Raw genomic sequence first — 12,288 nt, forward strand, 5'->3', positions numbered from 1 at the left:
TTGGGAAAATCCGTCAGAGTTTGGGAAAAGAGATTAAACATATTTTCCTTCTTAGGAAAACCTAGAAAAGGAATATAAGCTAACAAATTCAAAAGAAGTTCCAAAATACATATGCGCATAATTAACTATGCTGAAGGGAGAAAAATAAAACCCAACTAAAAGAGAAGAACAAAACTCAAATTAAATTTAAGTTCGCATTAGATCAAATTAAATCATTCAGATTATAAAAATCCAATTTAAGATTTGTTACCAAATAAAACAAATGCAATTTTCTCATCCTAAGTTTTGGAAAACTTTCTCTTAAACATTTCGAGAATCGGGATGTTACTGATCAAGGAAAGGCAAACCTCGCGAGGTCCTCATGACGTGAGCCATGACGATCGAGACCAGGCGGGCGCCAGCGCGCAGTGTCCTTGCTTCCTCTTTGGTGCCAAGGGGGCAAGCGCAGGCGCAGAGTACCGAGGCATCAAGAAAAGGTTTCCATATTGGTGCAAGGAGACCAAGACTAGAAGAATGGCAAGACGGAGGTCACCATGGAGCCCAGGACGGCGTCATCACCAGAGTCTTTGGCAGGCGAAGACCGCTTTTGTCAGGATAAGTTGTACTAGTTGTCCCCTTTCAAATTGGCCGCTGTTGGCTCCCTTCCCGCTCAATATTTGGGGAGAGGACCAGGGCCTATATAAGTAGAACTAGCCACCACAGTAAAAACAACGAAAAGAGAGCACAAGAGCACCTCAACCTCAGGAGGTTGTTCTTCCCCTTGTATTGTTCATCAGCCCAAGAGGCAATCCACCACCACCACACTAGAGTAGGGTATTACACCACAACGGTGGCCCGAACCAGTATAAATCTTGTGTCTTTGTCCTGTGAGTTCGTCGAGTTCGTCGGCGAGTCTTGGAGAGCTAGGGCGTGGATCGATAGGGAGAAAACCTTTGCGCGCACCCTAGTGTTCGAACCTCAAGGGTTTTGCCGGAACCCGTGATTCGAATTTTGGCGTGCCAGGTAGGGGTGCGCCGAAGCTTCCTTCCGTCGCCCCACACCCCATTGCCTCGTCGTCTCTATGGCAGACGCGCGCCGCGCTCGCACTGAGCGCCGGGCTGCCCTCGCCTCCCACGTCGCTCAGACGACTCTCGTCGGTGGGCCACCTCGTCGTTCCCCATCGCCTGCCGCCAACGCCGCCACCGGCTCGATGGGGAACGAGTAGCAAGCATCCTCGCTGCACCCCTCGGTGCGGCGGGACGGCCGCACCGCCACTCCATCGTTGACCCCGGCCGGTTCTTCTTCCCATGCACGTCGCCCTCCCATGGACGCACGGGCCGTGCTCCTCATGGCGTACGAGCTCCTGCGCTACCGCCCGGTCGATGACCTCTACGAGGACTGGCTCGACCGCATCGCCGAGCTTGTCCGCGCCGCAGGGGGCTCCCCTGCGCCGTCCCCCTCTCCGCCTCGCCCTCCGCCAGCTATGGGCGACGTAGCTCACGGAGCGCCTCCAGTACCTCTGCCCCAAGACAGCGCCCTGGCGCCAAGACGCGCGGCTCCGCGACGCGACCCGCCGCGTCCCGCGCCTGCGCGTGAAGAAAGAAGCTATCAAGAAGTCCCTCGACCGCAAAAAAATGCTCCGCCCCTCCTCGCGCCACCATGCTAGGACCGGCTGCTGCGGCAAGACGGCGCGCCACCTGTAGCGGCAGGGCGCGGACCCCATCAAGACCAAGCTCCACCCCCAAGGCGGGCCCCGGTGACCATAGCCGGCTTCCGCACTTTCACCCCTAAGCTACGTAGCGTCGCCTAGCCGGGCAAGTCCAAACCAGATCTGCCTCCTCGCTACGACGGCACCCCCGATCCCGCGGAGTTTTTTCAGCTCTATGAGCTGAGCATCGAAGCAGCCAACGGCGACGAGAAAGTCATGGCGAACTGGTTTCCCATGGCTCTCAAGGACGGTGCCCGCTCCTGGCTCCTGAACCTGCCTCCAGGCTCAATTTCCTCCTGGGACAAAATGCGCAACCACTTCATCGCCAACTTCCAGGGCACTCGCGACCGCCCCCCGGTCGCGGGCGACCTGCGCCGCATCAAGCAACAACCAGGAGAGACCCTGCAGAAGTACATTCAGCGCTTCAACAACGCACGGATCAAGATCCCCAAGGTGACCGACGAGGCCATCATCTCAGCATTCTACGACGGTGTCCGCGACGTCAAGATGAAGGAGGAGCTCGCCATCCATGAAGAGTTGTGCACGACCCTCGAGCTGTTCAACATCGCGACCAAGTGCACTAGGGCTGAGGAGGGGCGCCTCTCCCTCCTCGAGCTCCCTGCTATGGACCCAGAGGAGAAGAAGACCAAGGCCAAGGACGTGAAGCGAAAGGGAGCAGCCGTGCTCGCAGCGGAACCAGACACTAAGTGTGGTAGAGACCAACCAGAGTCATCCAAGAGCAGCCATCCGTTCTGCGCCTTCCACAACCTGAACACCCACAACACCAGCGACTGTCAAGAGCTCAGAGCCATTCGCGAAGGACGCTTCGGTCGACGCCCCGAGTGCGGCGACCGGGGCTACGACCGAGGAGGGGGACGTGGTGGCAGACGCTGGGACGACCGTGGCCCGCGCCAGGAGTGGCGTGACCGGCCTCGTGAGGACCGCTGGCAAGATCAGCCTCGAGAGGGCGCTTGGAGGGATCAGCCTCGTGAGGATCGTCCTCAAGGCAACGCCGAACTCCCTCCGCCACCGCCACCGCCAAGAAGGAATGACGAACACCATCAAGACGAGGGGGCTGGGGGCTTCCAGGAACCGTGTGCTATCGCCTGCATCTTGGGCGGAGCCCAGGCCCTAGCCTCGCAGCGTATCTTCAAGCAGTTTGCTCGTGAAGTGAATGCAGCCCTCCCCAAGCTCGAAGCCACATGCCCGCTCAGATGGTCCCAGTGCCCCATCACATTCAACTCGGCAGACCAGCTCAAGTGTGCAGCTACCGCTGGTGCCCTCCCGATGCTTTGCTCCCTAGTCATCAGCAACGTGCAAGTTACCAAGACCCTCATCGACGGCAGCGCAGGGCTCAACGTCCTGTCCGTCGACACGTTCGACAGCCTCCAAGTGCCATATTACCAGCTTCAACCCACCAAGCCCTTCTTAGGAGTGACCGATGGTTCCACCACGCCGAGAGGGCAGGTCCGCCTCCCTTTCACCTTCGGGGAACACAAGAACTACCGCACTAAGCTCATCGACTTCGACGTCACGCACATCCGCCTGCCGTATAATGCCATCCTCGGGTATCCAGCCCTGGCCAAGTTCATGGCGGTGACCCATCACGGCTACAATGTCCTCAAGATGCCGGGAAGCAGCAGGATCATCACGGTCACATGTGAAGAAAGAGATGCGGTGTGCTCACTCGAGCGTGCCTTCCAAGCCACAGCAATCGACGGCCCCGACAGCAAGGGCGAGGGCCCTCCTGAGGCCATCCCAAAGAAGAAGAAGCAACTGTGACATGCAGGGCATCAGAAGGGTGGCGTCACATCCGGAGCCTCGTTAGGATCAGTGCCCGCTCCAAGGGCGCCTCCCTCCATCGTATAGGAAGGTGCGCCCGGCGCCCTTCTCGAGCAGGCCTCGGGGGCTTTCTTCTGGAAGGCCTCAGACCTTGCCCACATCACGAGGGAGGCGCTCGGGCACCACTTGGAGGCGTGCTTCACGGCACGTTTCCCTCAGGAGGGCACAAGGCAAGGATTGCCCACCGTTCAGGAGTTCATCACCAAGACCGCCGCTCACGAGGTGTAGCTTCCCATCCAGGCGAGGATGTCGGGCTACGCATCTGCATCGATGATCCAGGGCTCAACAGGGCCGCTTCTCAGGAGCTTTTCCGGCCTTCGCGCGTGGGACGCTGCGAGGGCCCACCGCACAGCTACATTCGCATGCCCTTTGGCCTGCCGAGCGTGTCGTCCGCCTACCAGCGCAGCTTGTGGCGCATCCTAGCGGCTCAAGAGGCCAGGCACCACGCCATCCTGATGGAGATGGAGACGGTCCTCAAGGAACCACCTGAGCCCCCGGAGCCTCCTGAGGCTCAGGGCCCCGGTGGCTCGTGAGGAGCAACCTCTTCGCCGTGCACCTTCAGCTGCCCCAACTCTCCTTCGTCAACATGACCTGGTGACATCCTTCCAAGTTCATTTAGCTGGGAGCGCCCCTCGGGCTGCATCATTCCCAGGCGGCGTGGGTCCATCCCTGTGGCATGTATCCCTTTTTATGTCTTTAGCTTACCTTGTTGGGAGCGCCCCTCGGGCTGCATCATCCCCAAGCCGCTCGGGCCTGACCCAGTGGCATGTATCTCCTCCGCACTTATTTAAGCCTGCTACTCTCATGTTTGATCTACCTATGATTACTACCTGCTCAATCGTTGCCTCCCATGGGGCCTTCTCACGCCAGCACGGCGCTGGTGCACGGGTCCGTCCCTACAACGTCAATAAACCCGAGCGGTCGAGCTGTGGCTCGCGGCACGCCCCTCGCACGTCAGCTCACTAGGCCCTCAGTGCCTTCACCCCCTCACGGAGCAACCAGCGGCAGGCTGGCAACCATAACGGCAGATCATGTTCTTCCTTGTGCTGGCTCGCAGGCATCTCACAAGGATAGCACCAGGAGGCACCGCGAGCTCCCACCTCTTCCAAGTAATCCGCTTGCACGTTAAAAGGGGGGCTCCTGAGCATCGCGACTCAGGAGCTCTTACTGGCTCCCCACCCCTCACCCCCTGGCCTTAACCACAGCACGCGACCTGACATACCAGCGGCGCCTGAGCTCGCTCGAGGGCCGGGACCTGAGGACGTAGAGCACAAAGGAGAGCATTGAAAGGAGGAGGACTCGTATGGGCCTGACCTAGCTACGCTGCGAATGTTCGCGCACAGGTCTGGCGCATCATGAAGAATCGACCCCGCACTGCCAAGATAAGTCACCAGCTCAGATCAACTAATCGTTGGGACCTAGGGGACATGCTCGCCATGGCCCTATTGCGGCAACGTCGCCTCCCTTTCTTATCTTACCACGGTTGCTTGAGCGCTAAAGGGGACCCCCTGAGCATCGCGCCTCAGGAGCTCTTACTGGACCTCGGGCCGCTCACCTCCTGGCATTGACCACGGCACGCGACCTGGCATACCAGCGATGGCTGAAGCTTGCCTGGGGACCGGGACCTGTCAGCGTAGAGCAACAAGCTGTCGTGAGATTGGAAAGGAAAGACCGAGCCTAAACAGGACTTGCGCTCACAAGGCTTCCATAATTAGGATAATATCAACAAAAGGCATTGCAAACTCTTTACACGCCCCCACGGGGTACTTCTTGATTCCTCGCAGGGAACAAAAGATGAGAACCTAGGAGAATCCTATCTACACACCCCCGCGGCCGACGCCATCATCAACAGTGGGCCGCGGGAGGCCGGCGCCAACCCCATCCAGATCAGCGATGGCGGTGGCCGGATGTTGTGACCCTGTTTCGGGTGCGGCGAGAGCTCGGGGGCACGTAGCTGTCGTCGCTCATCTTCGGAGTCTCGTAGAGCTCGAGAGAACCGCAGGACTCCCAAGAGTCGCTGCTGCTGGAGCAGCCGCGAGCGGGGCGCGCCTCATCCTGGCGCTCCCCTTCGGGGCAACACTCCAAACGGCGACCCTCCGTGTTGAAGACCTTGAAGAATAGCGTGGAGGCGCCGTCATACTCGAAGTGGATCGTGAGGGCGCCCTCCGCACGGAAAAACCCGCGCGACCTCGCCCCAGCCGCGAGTCATGAAGATCTTGCCGGTGGAGACTGCTTCAACCTCTGCTCCGGTCGCCGGAGCGTCGCAGTCGGCATGCTGCAACCAGAGCTCGAGAGGCCCCCTCGGTGGCATCACGTCAAGGAAGAAGCGCGGGAAGTGGATCCAGGAGATTGGGGGCATCGCCGCCCACAACACGAGCTCACGTGAGGAGTCCGCGGCATGGACTCCAGGAGCGGCGGCACTCGTCGCCGCAGCGTGCCGACCTTGGCTGCGGTGCGCACGCCGATGCTCGTCGCTCCTTCCTCCCGAGCCCCCGGCTTGGGCGTACAAGGCCTCGTCACCACCTGCATCTCGACGGCGTCGCGGCGGTGGACCGACCTTTTCTTCGGCGGGAGCAGCACTGGCACGTCGAGGGGAACCTTTCCCTTCTCCTCAGCCGAAAACCTACAGATTGGCATCATTGAAGTTGCTACTAGCAGTGGAGCAGAGGAGGAAGAAGCAGGCGGAATGGGAAGAAGTGGAGGACGGGAGCTCCGACCCCTTCCTCATTTATAGCAGGAGAAGGCCAGCCAGCGCCCCCGCGATCACAGGTAATAATGGTTTTCCTTGCATGTCGCAGGGACTTGTCAAGCCGGGCAGTTGCCGAGGCAGCGTGGGGAAGCGGAGGCGCACACGTCCAATCAACCGCCATGCGTCAACCGAGGCCGCAGGCTTTTGGGGCCCACGGTGCTTTGCGCTTGACCTTTTGGCTTCGCCTCGAAGCCAAGCCCGAGTGCGCCTTGGGCCCGGGGGCTACTGTCGGCGTTCTAGGAACGGGGGTCCCCAGACTTGCCTACCTGTGGCCCACGGCGTGGTAGGGCTGGCAGGTCTGCACGGCCCGTCTTCATCGACAAGGCATTCAAGACCCTCACGAGGGGCCAAGCCTCGCGAGGCAGACGACACAAGACCTCCTCAGGAGCGGCCTCGCCAGGCAAGCTCGCGAGGGGCAGAGAGATCAAGGCAAGGCAAACCTCGCGAGGTCCTCGTGATGTGAGCCATGACGATCGAGACAAGGCGGGCGCCAGCGCACAGTCCTTTCTTCCTCTTTGGTGCCAAGGGGGCAAGCGCAGGCGCGGAGTACCGAGGCATCAAGCAAAGGTTTCCCTATTGGTGCAACGAGACCAAGACCAGAAGAACAGCAAGACGGAGGTCACCATGGAGCCCAGGACGGCGTCACCACCAGAGTCTTTGGCAGGCGAAGACCGCTTTTGTCAGGATAAGTTGTACTAGCTGCCCCTTTCAAATTGGCCATTGTTGGCTCCCTTCCCGCTCAATATTTGGGGAGAGGACCAGGGCCTATATAAGTAGAACTAGCCACCACAGTAAAAAAACAACGAAAAGAGAGCACAAGAGCACCTCAACCTTAGGAGGTTGTTCTTCCCCTTGTACTGTTCATCAGCCCAAGAGGCAATCCACCACCACCACACTGGAGTAGGGTATTACACCACAACGGTGGCCGGAACCAATATAAATCTTGTGTCTTTGTCTTGTGAGTTCGTCGAGTTCGTCGGCGAGATCTTAGATAGCTAGGGCGTGGATCGATAGGGAGAAAACCTTCGCACACACCCCAGTGTTCGAACCTCAAGGGTTTTGCCAGAACCCGTGATCCGGCAGCATCAATGATTTGATCAATACGAGGGAGAGAAAAATATCAGCTGGACAAGCCATGTTCAAATCTGTGTAGTCCACACACATCCGCCAAGTGCCGTTCTTCTTAAGCACTAGCACCGGGTTAACTAACCACTCAGGGTGAAAAACCTCCACAATAAACCATGCTGCCAAGAGCCGGGCTACCTCCTCACCAATAGCCTTACGCCTTTCTTCATTAAAGCGGCGGAGAAACTGCCTGACCGGTTTAAACTTAGGATCAATATTAAGAGTGTGCTCAGCAAGTTCCCTCGGTACACCTGGCATGTCAGAAGGTTTCCATGCAAAGATGTCCCGATTCTCACGGATGAACTCGATGAGCGCGCCTTCCTATTTCAGATCCGGGTTAGTGCTGATGCTGAATTGCTTGGATGAATCACCAGAGACAAAGTCAACCAGCTTCGTCTCCTCAGCCAATTTAAACTTCAAGGACGGATCATGCTCTGTAGTTGGTTTTTTCAAAGAAGTCATATCTGCCGGATCAACATTGTCCTTATAGAACTTCAACTCCTCTGTTGCACAAACCGACTCAGCATAAGCCACATCACCTCCTTCATATTCCAAAGCAATCTTACGACTCCCGTGTACCGTAACGGTCCCCTTATAACCCGGCATCTTGAGCTGCAGATAAACATAACAGGGCCTTGCCATGAACTTAGCATAAGCCGGCCGTCCAAAAAGGGCATGATATGGGCTCTTGATTTTCACCACTTCAAAGGTCAATGTCTCTGATCTTGAATCATGATCATCTCCAAAAGCAACCTCCAGAGCTATCTTACCAACCGGATACGCCAATTTACCAGGTACCACACCATGGAAAACAGTGTTCGACGGTTTACGATTTTTATCTGTCAACCCCATGCGACGGAAGGTTTCATAATAAAGGATATTGATACTGCTCCCTCCATCCATGAGCACCTTGGTGAACTTGTACCCCCCAACCTGAGGTTCCACCACCAATGCCAGATGACCCGGGTTATCAACCCGGGGTGGATGATCCTCTCGACTCCACAAAATAAAGATCGTATTGGAAAAGATCCGAGTTTTGAACTCCCGCATAATAAAGCAATCCTTCCAAAGGTGCGTGGCTGGTCTCTCTCGCGTCCCGTGCCTTGGGCAGGGCTGGTTTAACAGGCGCTCAAGATTGACACTTCCCCCCACCCCGCGAGGATGGTTTACCCTTGCGACGCTGATTATTATTCTGCGTGTTGGTGTTAGCTACAAAATCCAAACTGTTATCTGCTTTGCGCTTACCGTTGTTTCCATGACCCGCCGGGTTATGCTGCTACCCCTTATTACTGCCACTCTTCTTTCCCTTCCCTAGCTTTTCATCATCATACTCGGGGTCCTTGGTACTATCAGAGTCAGCATACTTAACCAGAGCTGCCATAAGCGTTCCCATACCATTGCAGTGACGCTTGAGCCGTCCCAACTTCAGCTTCAAAGGCATGAACCGGCAATTGCCCTCCAACGTTAAGATTGTTGTATCAATGTTAATGCGGTCCGATGAATGCAAGATTTCCGAAACCCGACGCACCCAACGAGTTGTCGATTCACCTTCTTCTTGGACACAGGCGGCTAAGTCTACAATTGACATGGGCTGCTTGCACCTGTCCTTGAAATTCTGGATAAACCGGGCCTTTAACGCAGCCCACGACCTGATGGAGTTAGCTGGCAAACTTTTCAACCAAGTGCGAGTTGTTCCTTCCAACATCATGGTGAAGTATTTAGCATAGGACGCATCATCCACATCCAGCATATCCATTGCCATCTCATAGCTTTCGATCCTTGACTCGGGGGGTAAATCGGCAGTATAATTGGGCACTTTGCGGGGCCCTTAGAAATCCTTGGGCAGTCATACATTACGTAGAGCTGGGACGAGACACGGCACCCCAAAGAGCTGGAGGTAACTCCTGGCTCCACCGAAGTTGTGGACGAACCAGAGTAAGCTAACGGGGCGCATACTGCGCCGCTAACTCAGCTTCTCGACGCGCTCTGCCATGATCCACCAAATCCTGAGCATTAGTACTACCACCAGCCGGATTATGCCCTCGAGGCGGGTTACGGTTCCACGTACTACTTGACACGGCCAGTTCATCAAAGTGTCTGCTGTAACTCCGGCTTGGGCGCGGGGTGGAATGAATCCTCTCGCGGCTGTATGAATACGCCTGCTGCTAAGTCAAAGCTGTCTGAAGGAGCTCCCTAGCCCGTCGCGTCTCAACCGCTACGGGGGACTCACCTTCGACTGGGAGGGCTGCTAATCATGAAGCGGCGGCGACTATGTTATCCAGGGGATTGGAGAAATGACCCGGAGGTGTTGACACGCGATGTGACGGGATATTCTGACAAGGCGGATCCACTGTGCGCGTCTGAACCGGCGCCCCTGTTCCAGGTGCTTCTACCCGGTTTACTATTGGCTGGTTACTGGTTCCTGCTCCTGGCGTGTTAAAGAGATTCCTTGGCTCATAAACCGGAGGTTGGTGGGACCGGTACCTTCTCCTCATTACATCGTTTGATGCGTTCTAATCCAGCATAAGCCGATACGCCTGTGCATCCAACTCGGCCCGCTCCATAGCCATCCTGGTGTTCTCGGCTGCCAGGTCTGCCTTGGCTTGAGCTATCTGATCCTTCACTTTCGCAACTTCTGCGTTATGCTGATCCTGATTCGCCGCGTTAACTTCAGCCACCAAAAGTGTTGCCAAAGCGTCAAACAAATCGGACAAAATCTGAGCCGGTGGTGGAGCAGGGCCTCCTGCCCCAGCTGCTGTAGCGGTTGTTGAGACGGAGATCATCGCTGCTGCGGTTGAAGAATGCTGCGCTGACTGCGTACTGGCCATGAAGATCGCAACTCGGCTCGGCGGATCAAGGGGGTCCGGAATACTGTCGCCATCGGAACAGCCCCCAAACCGGCCATCTTGCAGTTGGTACAATGACTCGGTCTCTTTGATGGATGACTCGTCATCCGAGTAAACGATGGTTTCGCCACCAGATACTGATCTATCCTCAGATTCCACTCCGTGGATGACTCCCACGAAGGCACGCTTCACGGCAGGCTGAACCCGGGCGGATCTCGCATGCTGAGCCGTTTCAACGATGTCGGTGCAGATGTCCGGCTCGAGGCCCGGTCCGCCGATCTTGCCAATGAAGACATGAATACCACCGAAGGGGACCCGATATCCATACTCAATTGAACCGGCCTCGGGGCCCCAGCCTCCATCGTCGATATAGAGCTTGCTGCGACGACTCTTGGTCATCCGGCCAACAACGTATCCCTTGAGCCCTTCATAGCTGCCTTCTAAGAACTTGAAACCATCATGCGACAGCCCCACGGTGGGCGCCAACTGTCGTGGGATTGTCACGGCAGATGTCCTAGTGTGAGGACTTAGTCGTGGAGCCATCGCAACGTAGTTAGCTTAAAGGGGTTAAAGCGGACAAAGGACGCAAGGAATTATACTGGTTCGGCCCCTTGCGATGAAGGTAAAGCCTACTCCAGTTATGATGGGATTGCTAGGGTTTCGATGACCAGGGAGCGAATCCGCTTTGCCCGGCTCTCGAGTTGTTGTTTTCTGTCCTTGAACCGCCGCTGGGTCGTCCCTTTATATACACAAGCTGATGCCCGGCGGTTTACAGAATCCCGGCCGGCTTATAATCGTGTCCGGCTCGGTTTGTACTCTTTCCTATCTTACAACACAAGTTACACACCTTATGGCGGCTTATGTCTACGGGCCCTAATCCGCCTTTGGGCCCTGGGCTTTTAGACCTCTCATATTAAAGTGACATACTCCTTGTCTTCATGGGATTCAATATAAATAACTCATTACAGGTATAACCCGGCCCCTTCTGGGCGGTATATACTCAGTAGTTATATCTCCAACAAGATGCATAAAGGATAAACATCACATGCAATCAATATAAGTGATATGATATGGCCATCATCATCTTGTGCCTTTGATCTCCATCTCCAAAGCACCGTCATGATCACCATCGTCACCAGCGCGACACCTTGATCTCCATCGTAGCATTGTTGTCATCTCGCCAACTATTTCTTCTACGACTATCGCTACCGCTTAGTGATAAAGTAAAGCAATTACAGGGCGATTGCATTGCATACAATAAAGAGACAACCATATGTCTCCTGCCAGTTGCCGATAACTCTGTTACAAAACATGATCATCTCATACAATAAATATAGCATCATGTCTTGACCATATCACATCACAACATGCCCTGCAAAAACAAGTTAGACGTCCTCTACTTTGTTGTTGCGAGTTTTACGTGGCTGCTATGCGCTGAGCAAGAACCATTCTTACCTACGCATCAAAACCACAACGATAGTTCGTCAAGTTAGTGTTGTTTTAACCTTCTCAAGGACCGGACGTAGCCACACTCGGTTCAACTAAAGTTGGAGAAACTGACACCCGCCAGCCACCTATGTGCAAAGCACGTCGGTAGAACCAGTCTCGGTAAGCGTACGCGTAATGTCGGTCCGGGCCGCTTCATCCAACAATACCGCCGAACCAAAGTATGACATTCTGGTAAGCAGTATGACTTGTATCGCCCACAACTCACTTGTGTTCTACTCGTGCATATAACATCTACGCAATAACCTGGCTCGGATGCCACTGTTGGAGAACGCAATAATTTCAAAAAAATTCCTATGCACACGCAAGATCATGGTGATGCATAGCAACGAGAGGGGAGAGTGTCGTCCACGTACCCTCGTAGACCGTTAAGCGAAAGCGTTATGACAACGCGGTTGATGTATTCGTACGTCTTCACGATCGACCGATCCTCAATACCAAACGTACGACACCTCCGCCTTCAGCACACGTTCAACTCGGTGACGTCCCGCGAACTCACGATCCAGTAGAGCTTGGGGAAGAGTTTCGTCAGC

At 55.7% G+C, this 12,288-nt stretch overlaps 1 protein-coding gene across 1 annotated transcript; it reads left to right on the top strand.

Annotated features, from left to right (window-relative positions):
- Positions 1 to 1,993: 1,993 nt before the first annotated feature.
- LOC147966212 (uncharacterized) lies at positions 1,994 to 4,937 on the top strand. Its single transcript, XM_087530757.1, has 2 exons — positions 1,994 to 2,963; positions 4,873 to 4,937. Exons 1-2 carry the CDS (start codon positions 1,994 to 1,996, stop codon positions 4,935 to 4,937), a joined length of 1,035 nt encoding a protein of 344 aa, XP_087386883.1.
- Positions 4,938 to 12,288: the final 7,351 nt, after the last annotated feature.

The sequence above is a fragment of the Triticum urartu genome, chromosome 6A (genome assembly GCF_056163025.1).
Source record: "Triticum urartu cultivar PI428250 chromosome 6A, HENAU_Tu73, whole genome shotgun sequence".
Classification (NCBI taxonomy): Eukaryota; Viridiplantae; Streptophyta; class Magnoliopsida; order Poales; family Poaceae; genus Triticum; species Triticum urartu.

Coding starts and splice junctions, on each gene's coding strand:
- LOC147966212 (XM_087530757.1), top strand. CDS start 1,994: ATGCGCAACCACTTCATCGCCAACTTCCAGGGCACTCGCGACCGCCCC. Junction 2,964..4,872: donor CAAGTGTGCAGCTACCGCTG/GTGCCCTCCCGA, acceptor GTTCGCGCACAG/GTCTGGCGCATCATGAAGAA.